Below are 13,358 nucleotides of genomic sequence, written 5' to 3'. Positions count from 1 at the left end.
ATTGAAAATATTTTTTATTTATGTAACAGTGGAACATATATCATTTTCTGTATGTTGCGTAGACTTATATAAAATAATATGAAACTTATGTACCTACTTTTTTATTATCAAGTGGATCACACAAATTGTTTAATATGTTTTATTTGTTTATTTACGAACATTAAATATTACAGCAAAAATTTATGACAGTGGAACATACCAAATTGAAAATCCTCCATAAAGTAGACTTTAAATAATTCACAGTATTTTTTTATGTCATGGACATTCACGCTGCCGGCCTTTTAAGAATTGGTACGCTCTTTTCTTGAAGGAACCTAAGTCGAATTGGTTCAGAAATACTTCTGTGAATAGTTGGTTCCACATAGATGTGGTGCGTCGCAAAAATTTTCTAAGAAACGCTCAGTTGAGGAACGACGGACGTCGAGGTGATACGGATCGTATTTTGTATTAGATCTACGCATACTTTCAACAACGAGCCTAGACCCAATAGGTAACAAGTAGAAATATACTTACTGCATGTTGTCCACACATGTAATTGAGCAGCAGAGTGGTAGCCTCCATGGTGGCCTGCACTTCCCATTGGACTCCCTTAACCACGACGAGATTCGCGTGTAATTTGGGACGGTTGCGAATCATCACCTATATAATTATGCTTATTATTATGGGGTCATGCTGCTGATGTCGAAACTATTTTCATCCTGCAGAAGAGGGCTATTCGTGCAATCTATAATTTAAAAAGTAGGGAATCTCTAAGAGATAAATTCAAGGAAATTAATATACTTACCTCGCAATATACTTATGAAAATATTATGTATGTATACAAAAATAGTGATAAGTTTACTAGAACATACGCTCAATGTTAATACTCGGAACAAACGCAGGCTGTAATTTCCCCGTAGACTATCTAAAGTTAGAAATTCTTTTTTCGGGAAAAGGGATACTGTTCTTTAATAAAATAAATTTAAGAAATGTACATAGTATTGTCTTTTATTGACATAACTTTCACACATTTAATAATAAAACAATTTTTAACCGGATTGAAGTTATGCATTTACAATTATTTTAAATCTAAAATTTATGAAAAATAATTGTAATACATAACTTCAATCCGGTAAAAAATTGTTTTATTATTAAGAAATGTATTAAAGAAATGCTGAGTAAAAAGGCTTACTATAAAGTTAACTATTATCTAGTTGATAAGAGGGCCTGGGACTAGTGCTAGACAGGCTACTTCTAATTAATTTGCGATGTTTGTTGTAAAGTGTTGTTTGATGATTTGCTATTTTAAAAGAGTACCGAGAGTTTGTTTTCGGCTTTTTCTCTCGGCCTACACCCTCTGTCTTTGCCGATGAGTAGGTATGCCTACAGATTCAAATTTAATGACGTGGTATAAGTGATACCTGTATCTTATGTTCCTTAATAAAAATATTTTATTTTATTATATAAACTGCTTATGTACATTTAAATTAATTACCTTCTGCCTTAGATAGGTTATATAAACTATGATTCAGAAATGCCTCTGACATCCTCGCTAGAAAAAAAAGTTGTTTCTTTCTTAAATAATAATAATAATCCAGTGGCTATATGGGTTTTGGCTTCCGATTGCATCCCTTTCTTTGATCATTTTTATATCATTGGCCAGGCCAGGATCAGACTTCTGTGTAATCCATGTCGATTTTTGGATTCAATGTTTTCGTTCACCGTACAACCGAGTGTTAGATACACATATAGAACAAAATCACAATATAATAAACGGATTATCAAGAGCTGAATTAATTACTACCTAACAAATCTAATAAAAACATCATCGACATAGTCAGAAAGTCCTTTGGTTGGGGATCGAGTCTACAATCTCAAGGACAAGAGTCGCTCGTACTCTATCATATACGTCATGAATATTAATTAAAAAAGATACAATTACTGTATAATAATGCAATTAAGAAACAATAGATAATAAAACTATTATAGAAATATAAACTAACTTGAACATTAAATTTGTCCTGTATCTGCTGGACGTAGGGCGAGGTGATCTCTGGAAGTGGGTTCGAAGCCGCTACAACTGGCAGCTCGAATGTGAAGATCAGTGGGGTTAGAGCCTGGAAAAAAAAGTTTAAACAGTCACCTTACTACAGCAGAGGCGATATCTTCATGAAGAACACATATTTTATATTTTTAGTCTTCTGCTGTTTTTTGTGTTTTATTTTGTGGTTGCTTATTATTTTTTTTCCCTTTGTATGTGTATGTGTGTAAATTTTGTGATGTCATATATTCTTATATAATTTTATACATACACGTTGTTTTAGAACTTATAAATAAATCTAGTATATAAAATTCTCGTTTCCATACTCCTCCGAAACGGCTCGACCGATTCTTATAAAGTTTTTTATGTATATTCAGTAAGTCTGAGAATCGGTTACTATCTACTTTTCAAACCCTTAAGTGATAAGGGGTGTTAACCCCAAAATTTTATTTTTTATTTTTGGAGATTTTTTTTTAATTATTATTATCTACTATATAAAATAAAAATAGGTAAAAAAACTTTTTAAGTTAAACGGTTTTATGTTAAACATACATACATTGCAATGTTTAAGATAAATGTACTAAAAACCAAAAAATAATAAAATAGATACAGTCGTGGGAATTATAAACATATGCATAGACTAGACTAAAATAAAACCGTGGGGCACGTCAATTGTCTACAAATTATCGACTTAATGTGCGATAGAAGAATCGTTTAATTCGTCGTTAAAATAGGCAGTTGGCCCGCAGACGGTCAGGAAATTACTTACTATTTTCTTGCTCATGGAAATTCCAATAGTTATACACTCCATGTAAATAAAAGAGATGTTTCAACTAGTTTATCGTTGGACATTCTGCTGGCTGGCGAGGAATCGTTTCACTGCTCGTAGTTTGTCTTTAATCGACAAAACATATGATAAAAGTACTACTCGCTCACCACTATGAAATCCTAAAACTCGCTTATAATCGAGCTTGCTAGCTTGTTTCCACATTCTAGCCCTACTTATCACACGTCCATCGTTGTCGGTTGAACAACTGCCTAATTATAGTGTAACATTACAAAACAAACATTTTAATCAACGATTGTAGACAATTGACGTGCCCTACGGTTTTATTTAAGTCTAGTCTATGCATATGTTTATAATTCCCACGACTGTATCTATTTTATTATTTTTTGGTTTTTAGTACATTTATCTTAAACATTGCAATGTATGTATGTTTAACATAAAACCGTTTAACTTAAAAAGTTTTTTTACCTATTTTTATTTTCTAGTTTTTAGTTTTTATTTCGCATTCTGTTTAATTCATTTAGTGCTTCATTATTGCAAGGTTCCTTGCCCGTTAGTTTATATAAATAAATCAATTCTATAATATAAATATAATATATATTTAATTAATAAAATAGATACAGTTTTAATATAATGTTATAAATATATATTATATATATATATATAACATATATAATATATATTTATATAATATTTATTTATTTTTATTTTATTTATTTAGTTTATTGTATTGTCACCAAAATCTAAAGTGTATACAAAATTTCAGATTAATCGGTTGACAGGAAGAGGGTGAAATTTGAATTACTAAATTTGACCCAAGAATAAAACAAACGGGGTGAGCTAAATAAAACCGTTTAAATAAGTCGGGTTTTCCTTCCTGACGCTATAACTCCAGAACGCACGAACCGATTTCCACGGTTTTGCATTCGTTGGAAAGGTCTCGGGCTCCGTGAGGTTTATAGCAAAGAAAATTCACGAGTCACGCTACAATTAACTGTTATCTCAGTTCTGCACCAGAATTGGATATATTTGTGACAGGTTTGGAAGACTGAGATATAAATGTAAGATTTTATTTTTTAAATAGTAATACAATTTATTATTAATTTAAGGTATTATATATATTATAAATATTGTTTGGCATTTATGCTGTAAATAAATAAATATTATACCAATAAAACCAGCCACAGATACCATCGAGGGTATACTAAAATGACATATTCTATAAAAGAGAACTTACCCGAACCCTGGCACGTGCTCGTTCAACCCTCTCCATGTCACCAGCGATGGACACCTGGTTGCTCTTCTCCACTGCGCTGGTCCTGTTCGAATCCGGAAAATGGATGTGGCACCCTGTCTCCTCCATTACTCGCTTTATTGTGAGACCGCCCTATAATGAAATATTTATTATTGAAAGCAATTACAGTTATTGGAAGAGGTGCTGAATAAAACTTAATTCATTAACTTATTTTCAGTTGTCTGTAAGCGTTTTATACCACTGATATTAATAGTAATTATATTAATTAGTATTTTCATTCGGGCTTATTAAACATTTTACCTTAAAAACTATGGATTTCTATTTTATAATTTTCTAACCTAACCTAACCAAAACTTTATAAGATAATGTACAATGGTTATTAAGGGGTTTGGTTACAATGGTTCCACCATAGGGGTAAAGTTCTACATCATGAGAAGAAAAATGTATATGTATATATTATATTAGTTAATAATTAGAAGCATAAACAAAATGTAAGCAATCATCGCACACTTACTTTTTACCACACTCATAAACCGTATTTTAACATTCTCGTTTCCGATAATCTCCAATAACATAATTGTCACTTTATGGTAGGGGAGCCCAAGAGGGGATTTCGGGATTTACTAAAGCGCGGCAGATTAATATATAGGGGGATACCTTGTACCCGGTTAAGTACCTCCACAAAATATGAGGCCCATATATAAAGCCGCACGTGAAGGAGACAGGATCAGTTTAGTAAAAAAAAATTGACCATCAGAAATTCCCGAGCGCGTCAGATTAAGGTAGGGTGAGTTAATTACATCCTAAAAAGTGTATATTCCACTAATCTGACAATTTGAGAGTGACGGAAAAAAAGGGGAGGGCAACAAAGTTGTAAAAAAAAAACGTCATCTCGACATTCTCGAGCGTAGCTAATTTTTTTTTTATTTTGAAGGAAATAATTCAAGAATAATGAAAAATATATAATCTGACGATTTCCGCAAGCCGAAATAACAAAAATTCGTCGATAAAGTTAAATGCGTGCAGCTGCGTGATGCCTACATTTCCTTAAACCGATCGGAATCTACTAAACGGCGTTCTAAATATTTCTCTCAAAATTACATTTCCTGTGAATTTGAACCGATTCGGACCGATAGATTTTGAGAAATTTTGAAAAATCTTAAAAAAATAAGAAATATTTTTTTTTAAAGTGGTTTCTTTATCGATCAACTTCAAAAACTAATCCGCCTTTGAGCTTGAAAAACCACGTCGATCGCCACCAAGCTGGTCAAAAGCGGTTGATTCGTTCGAGAGATATCGTACACGAAAGAAACCCGAAAAAGTGTTTTTTCGGGATTACTCCGAAATTTGTGGTTCGATCAATTAAAATTGCAAAATTATTTATGAGGATGATAAAACTGCGTCGAATGTCGCCAACCGCGTGAAAATTGCTTGATCCATTCAAAAGTTATTGCGGTTTGAAAATTCCAAAAATAGTGTTCTATGAAACTTCTATCAGACTTTCGAGCTGGGAGAGCTCAAATGCATAGAAATGTTATTTCTTTGAACTCAGCGAGCTCAAAATATCAATTTTAAGCGCCCAGGAATGGAATTAGCGGGAAGTTGCAGGGATGGCCCTTTAGGTGAACCGTTTTTCTATTTTTTTTTTGGCAGATCAGGCGAATCCCTCTAGATAATCGTCAGATTATGAGACAGTACGTTTAGAACATAAAGATGAACCACATATATCTTAATCTGACGCGCTTGAGTATTTCAAAATTGCGATTTTTTTTTGCAAATTAAGAAAATGGCTGTGGGTTTGCGTCCCATCGAAATCGTCAGATTAGTGAATGAGAGCTTTTTTTTGGTGCACTTAACACTCCCTTAGAAAATCTGACGCGCTCGATAAAAAAATTTTTTTTTTAATTTTCAACCCTTAAATACAACCACCCGCATCATGCAAACGATCAGATTAACATACGTACATTATTAAAAATACGTAGGGCATAGATGCTATCAATATCTGACGCGCTCGAGGATGTCCATGCAACAGTTTTTTTTTACATATTTAACTATCTATAGCCGCTTCCCCCACCGATGAAAAGGAATTTATCATATAACATTTTTTTCTTCTTTTTATCTAAGCTTTGCATCCCAATAGGTCTCTACGACGCTCGAGTAAATCCCCATTTAGCATCGTGGGCTCCCCTACCATTACGTCTATCGATTGACGAACTCTTCAAGTCAAGTTAGTTTGTTAATCCAGCGTCGCAACCCCACTATCCCTAATGTTATCTTAGTTATAAGCTCATGTTTTTATTTTATTTATTTCCACATCAATATTCTATATTAACAGCTACTACTAATGCGTTAGAACGACACAATATAACCTACTGCGATTATCTTCCATTGAAAAAACATAACAATATATACCTAGATGGTATAAATAATAATATAGCAAGCAACTCTTGTGAACTCAGCCAGTGTACAAGCAAATAGGTCTACCTCGATACAAATTCTATTTATTATATGTGTAATGTGTATGCTCGCGTATATGGCGCCAAAACAATTAAAGCCAGTTGACACCCAGCTTCAAACAAAGTGTTGTATTTAATATACATCTGAACATATACAACAACCGCCACCGAACTTCGCGTGATAATTTTTTCTTGATTGACTTATCGAATTCGAATGAAGTTCGCCACTTTCCCTGACATCGAACAACCGAATTGAAGTTAGCAGCGTTAACACCATCTATGAACTTACGATTAATTTATCAATGGCTAGTTTGCTATAGCTAGTTGTCTTCATATATATTATATATTGTTATATACGTATATCCTACAGCTGTAATATATCTATCTCTCGTATCTCCAAGCATAGCAAGGCGAGAGCACCCAAGGTCAGATACAGAGGGCTTGTGGGTCGCCATTGGTGTATCTTATAAATACATAAATAAAATATACACCATATTTAATTTTCGGACCCACCCGAGATTGAAATCTGATGTTCTGCAGATACTACCCGCGTTCAAAGTCACAGGTACATACTAGTAATAATTCCGTTAGTAACTAGTGTATAGTGTGACCTCAAGCCCTCATTAATACAAAATGTATATTAAAATCTAATGCCCGCATTACATCTTGTCGCATTACTGTCTAATGGCTGAGTGAATTTTAAATTCATATAACTGTCATTTATGACACCTTTAATACAAATACGTTTTAGTTTTTATGGCCATATTGGGTTCCTTCTTCGTTTAAACTTATCCATCAAGATTTTATGTAATTTTATTTTAAATAATTTGTTCGTTCTTTTGAAATAATTCTACTGAAATATTGATTATGGTAGTGACGGATGGAATCAAAGATTTTGTCCCGTATAATAAATTAATTGTTGAAACTCTTACTCATCAAACTGAATTCTTTCACTCCTCCTTTACTGTGCAAAGTATACTGCTATGGAACTCCTTACCAATAGATATCAGACGAGTCTTTAAATTTATTTAAAAATCATCTTTTTGATCATTTTTCTTCTGCCTCGTAATTAGCTACTACTTATATATTTATATTAATTGTAACTCAATTAACGCTTGGATTAGCTTTTACATTTCTGTTTATACATACATATTATTATTTATATTTTTTCTTTAGATTTTACTTTATTTAATTTTAGTTATAGTTACATGTTTTTAAGTTTTTTTTTGTTAATTAATTATGCACTTCTTTTACTTTAGCCTGTGTAGGTTGGCCATGTTAGGGGTGCCTGGAAGAAATCGCTTGTTAGCGATAAGGCTGCCCATTGCCTAATAACTTATGTTTTTTTATATGTATGATTTTGTATATTATGGTAACGAAGTGTAAATAAATCAATAAATAAATCTAAGTAAACAATATATCTAAAAGTAATCTTTATTTTATTACTATTTTTAATACAAAGGAGACATAGTACTCTATCTAGGAAGCTAGGCAGATGGGGAGTGTCAAGCTTAGGTAGGCTTGCATCTCCCGCCGGGGCCCAGGCGACAACTACTCCGGAAATATCCTCAAGATAATTATGAGTAAGTCGGACGGAGCCTGCTGGTCGGCGCCGGCGGGACCAGAACGGCGTTGCGCTATTCGTCTTACATGACATGACATATTTCATTATTAACACCTATTTAAAGATACGTCATATGATTCGAAACCATTCGCAAGATTAGATAGACAAACAATTAGATAGAAAAAAAAAACTAGGTAGGTTGTAATTAACCACAGCTAATCTTGTGATTTATTTTACGCAAGTAATAAGAGAAGAAGATGAGGTAGACAGTTTCGAAGGTGGATGAAATAAAAGACGTAACTGGGAAAATATGGACAAGGAAAGCTCAGAGCAGAGCAGACTAGAAAGAAGGACGAAAAAGAAGTAGAAAGAAGTGGAGGAGGCTTTTGCCAAAGTTGGGCAAACAGGGTTGTCGGTGTCACCGAGTCTAGTTTAAGGCCCTATCCCAGCACGAATTGCTGTGTCAGTGTCTCGGGGTGGACTGCGGTGCGCATTGAAGAGCTGGAGCACTGAGGCGCAATAATGTAATTTTCTGAAATGGATTACTTGGCTTGCGATAAAATATATAGTGTAAATTTCAAAATCGTGTTCTATATCTATACATTTTCGTCATAAAATTAATTCAAAATGTCAAAAATTGGCTATGTTTGGATTTTTATATCGAGCGAAGTACTTTAAATCCTCACCTCCAACATATATTTTTTCCATTCGCTTCAAGAAACGATGACGAAAAATGGATAGAAACAATGTACTTTTTTGGAGTTTGGCGACCGGATCGGTCCTTAAGATTAAATTAATGCAAAATTATGTATGAATAAAGGCTTATATTTATTAATCTTGTGTTTTATATACAAATTGATAAGCCAATTGATTGATTGCTTACAATTTTACTCAAAATATTAAGGTATTAATGTGAATATTGCATGCATTTGAGCGATCTCCAAGTCATATATGCGTAACCCTCAAGGAGCAATTTATCAGGATAAAATTTACATTATAAGGTTTTTAAATCAATGCACACCTGTCATTGTCATGCAAATACCCATTGCCTTGTTGTTCGTTGCTGCAATGTCATAAATCACAGACACTAAACGAAACACAAGTGCGGGTTATGAATTAATCTTTTAACAAACAAAACAATGGCGCTAAAACTTTTTGAAGTAAACTTCTTCAGGCGAATGAGGGTAAATTTTTACGGAAACGTCACGAAGATGTGCAGCGTTTTTGTCGAAGAAAAGGGAGAGAGTTATTGATACCGATTGAGAGAGTGATTGATACCGATTGAGAGAGTGATTACCTTATAGAAATTCTATTTTTAAAACTTAATCTATAAGTTGTATTAATTTTCGATACTTAATATTTTAATGACAATTAAATTGATTAAATTCCTAACATACCTTTTTCCCTCCCTCTAAGTCTCAGAAATCTAAAGTTTTAGATTTGTATAAATATGAACAAGACTTAAAAATAAGTTTGCCAAAGAAGTTTTTATTATTACGGTTAAAGCCTAAAATTCGAATTAATTATAATGAGCAGGAATTTTGCAAATTCCGTCTGCAAAAAGTTCTAGGAGTTCAGGCACCTCTCATCCAAATTCTTAGAAATTATAACGGATTAAACAGTACTGAATGTATGAATCCGGAACTGGATATATTCGGTAGTGGGCTGATAAATTTTTAAAGAATCCACTCCATTATCTGCTGTTAAGCTGGTAATTTTATTAGCTTAAGAATACTTAAAAAATTACTAGTCTTTGTTTTTGTATCATTCATGATTATAAAAGTTGTCATAATATATAATGTATTTGAGATAAAAGAGCTTGTAACATAAACTGTAAATATAGCGTTATGTATGATGTGGTAAAAAAAAATATATCTAGAACCCTGGACGCTCGCGTTTTACGCCATATCCGTTAAGCTAAGATGATATATATTGTATATCTTTGTGAGGGTCTTACCTTTCCGATGATATGCGAATGGTCTGTGTAGCTGACATCGATTTTCATTGTAACACGGTTACTCTGAAATATGAAAGATATATATCAATATATTGGTAGTAATAATCTTTGATTTTAAACAATATAATTATGTACTAGTAAAATGTTTAATATTTACTACAAATTTAAAGTATGACGACCATCTTTATATTTCGCATTTAATCTATGTAACGATATAATATAGATGAAAGATATATGTATTTTATATATGTAACGAATAAAGTCAAAAACTACCGGGTCCGACCTAAAAAAATTTTTATCCTTAGAATGTAACAGACGCTATTTTAATTTTTGAAAATCCAAAACAATTTCTAGTTAATTTATTAAGATTAATTTTAAGCACTTTGTTGTTTTTTTATTTTTTTATTTATGACTCGTTTGGAGAGGCTTCGAAGAGAGAAAGAATTTAAAATGCCATTAAAAACTAAAATAGTAATAAAATAATAATAGTACATGTTATAAATCGACGCGCAAGATCAAGCATTTGGCATTCATTTAGCATATAATTTATCCTTAATATGAAAGGCTAAATATTTAAGAAAGGACACAATACTATTTAGTATTCAATATAAGCATTTAATACTTAAAATTGCCGTGCCAATTGTATGTCCCTTCAACCTTGATTTTCTTTATTCTTATACTAATACCATGTCATCGGTACAGGTAAGGTTAGCGAGCGAAGGGCGTGTTTAATATTTTATTTATTGATAAAACACTATTTGTAATTCAAATTAATAATACAATTACAGTATACGCATATGACGTACATAAAGTATACCTTTACTTAAAATTAGCTAAAACTACTACAAGAATTTATAGAAAACTTATATAGTATTACTCACTCTAGTGTCTAGTAACTGCATTATTTTCTCTCGTGCCAGCTTCACATCTTCAGAGAGACCAGATATTCTCACGTGCGGGTCTAAAATTAATACTTTCTATAAATAACATCACTCACTAAAAAAATGAATAAACACTAAACACTTGTAATTAAATTTTACCTAAAAGATCTTTAAAATTATTATCACGCAGGTGTGTTAAAATACTATACACGATTTCATCGTTATTATTTAGTAAAACCATCTTAAATGATTACTGTAAACACTTCATTAATTAAATAAATCATGATATTAACAAAGAAAATTAAAATTCATTTCAATTTCATTCGTTCCAAACGACGCGCGAACGTGAAATACTCAAAATATCCAAAAAAAAAATTATAATTCTCAAAATGTAACCGCCTAGTTGGCGCCGGGTATAGACATTTTGGCGCCTATATTAACGTTTCATTTCACGCCAATTAAAACTTATAAAAAAAATATGTATAAACTATTTAAAAATATTGTATTATAGGAAAATATAGCGAAATTAGTGGTATAAATTGATATTTTAATATTTAAATGTCTATAAATTATACGTTTTTAACGGAAATATTTGAATTTCAAGCGATATTATACCGAAGACAATAATATAACCGTTTCAATTATTTGAATTTTTAAACTTTGAAAGCGTACTTATTAGAAAATATAATATTTTAACGGTTTTTTATTTAAATTTTGTTTGGGTGCAAGTTGTATAGGTAAATGATTCATTTTAGTGCATGTGTATTCAAAAAATCCTTAAGAAACCGTTTTGCCAGGTATGGATTCTTAGTAAAACAGTAATTATTTTAGCTTAACAGGCACAGTAGGCTGATCGCCTGCTGGTTTTCTCCAATTTTACGCATATTACCTTTTTTTGACCTAGCTCCAATTTTAAGGCGAGCAGGCCAGTTGATCACAGTGCGGGTCTCATCCATAACCTAAAATAATAATATTTTTTTATACTTAGATTAAGATTAATGTATATAAAAATGTACGGCAATAATAACGGGAGGGCAGCTGGGGCTACAGCCCCGGGGCCTTCACAAAGGGGGGGGGGGGGGGGGGGGCTCACAATAGACTTGGAAAAATAAATTGTTTCAAATTCCGACTAGTTCATTTTATTTGGAAGATAATTTGGGGCTAAGGGGACTCCACTCCTTTGTTGCCCGGAGGCCTCCAGACCTCAAAATCTGGCCCTGGATAAAAATATAACTTACCTTTTGAAAGAACGCCTGCGCAGTTTGAGACACATCCAGATTATCTAAACATAATAATAATATTATTTAAAACTTTAAATCGCATCGCATAAATAATAAAAAAAAATTTTAATTAGGTAGACCGTAGCTATGTATGTATACATAATAAAATATAAAACACCAATACTTAAGATTGGTACAAATTTCTTTTCTCCTTTCCTTTTCTGGTAATTCTTACCACGAACCAGGATCAAACCATGCTAGCCTTACTTTACTATTCTGGATTATTGGAATCTAAATCCATTCCTATTAAACATACCAGCAAGCATACCCTCCAAACGCCGTCTGTCGACTCGAAATCTTTCTTGATGAACATCCTCAGCATTCGCCAGCCCCAATATCAAAGCGACATTCTGTAGGTCTTCAGCTGACGTCACGGAATTACTTGTTCCACTTTCAGAAGCCTACGAAAACGAAAATAATAAATAACAGCCTATACAGTGTAATATTTTTTTATTGATTAAAAATATAGATACAGGCCACTGGTAACCAGAGTCTGAAAAAAATATCTTTTAAAAAGTGTGACGTCAGCGGTGACAGAAATACGAAAACATTGTAGTAATTTGTTTTATGTTTAAAAAATTCGGAAGTATGATCAAAATGGCGTGGCCCAATTTCAGGCATGGTTAATCACGAATAAAATAATCTTACTTTACATGAATCGGTTACATCTTCAATTAGTTTTATCAAAATTTCATAGATTACTTAATTTAAAGAGGTTTTACCTCACTTACTGAGTCCTTGTCGGCATTTCTTAGTTCAGACACGTGCGTTTTTACATTTAAAAAATTACTAGATTCCATTTTTATACATAAGGGATGAAATAATATATCAACTTATTTAAACTGTCATAAAATAAATAACTTCCACAACGAATAATTTAAAATGGCTAAAATAACGTTAATATTAGATTAAAATTAAAACGGCTTCACTACGCACCAACTTGTGCCCAACTATTAAAATCATCATGGCTTCCAAATTGATCAAATTAAATGCTTTATGGGGGTAGTTGAAAAAAAATTTGTGCATTTAATAAAAATTACGGTACTAATTATCTTTTGAAATTTGATCTTTTTCTTTAAATACAGGTTAGGAGTATTTATAAAATTATAATTAATTGTAGATTGCTTATAATATTCATTTAAACTACGCATGAAAAAG

General features: G+C 32.2%; 1 protein-coding gene across 4 annotated transcripts in view; it reads right to left on the bottom strand.

The window, feature by feature from the left end:
• Positions 1–13,143, bottom strand: part of LOC125060791 (protein bicaudal C homolog 1) — a 29,334-nt gene extending 16,191 nt beyond the window's left edge. Inside the window, exons 1-9 of one of the 4 annotated variants that reach the window (XM_047665859.1) lie at positions 12,923–13,143; positions 12,457–12,601; positions 12,159–12,202; positions 11,810–11,879; positions 10,921–11,000; positions 10,040–10,102; positions 4,045–4,194; positions 1,983–2,096; positions 514–639 (exon numbers count right to left, since the gene is read on the bottom strand). In XM_047665859.1, coding sequence (XP_047521815.1) covers positions 514–639; positions 1,983–2,096; positions 4,045–4,194; positions 10,040–10,102; positions 10,921–11,000; positions 11,810–11,879; positions 12,159–12,202; positions 12,457–12,601; positions 12,923–13,000 — 870 coding nt within the window. In that variant the 5' untranslated portion in view covers positions 13,001–13,143. Of the gene's footprint in view, positions 1–513; positions 640–1,982; positions 2,097–4,044; positions 4,195–10,039; positions 10,103–10,920; positions 11,003–11,809; positions 11,880–12,158; positions 12,203–12,456; positions 12,602–12,922 lie in introns of those variants that run through there. The other 3 variants (XM_047665861.1, XM_047665860.1, XM_047665862.1) reach the window with 3 other exon arrangements.
• Positions 13,144–13,358: the final 215 nt, after the last annotated feature.

The sequence above is a fragment of the Pieris napi genome, chromosome 22 (assembly GCF_905475465.1).
Source record: "Pieris napi chromosome 22, ilPieNapi1.2, whole genome shotgun sequence".
NCBI classification, from domain to species: domain Eukaryota; kingdom Metazoa; phylum Arthropoda; class Insecta; order Lepidoptera; family Pieridae; genus Pieris; species Pieris napi.
This window is presented reverse-complemented; position numbering and strand designations above follow the sequence as displayed.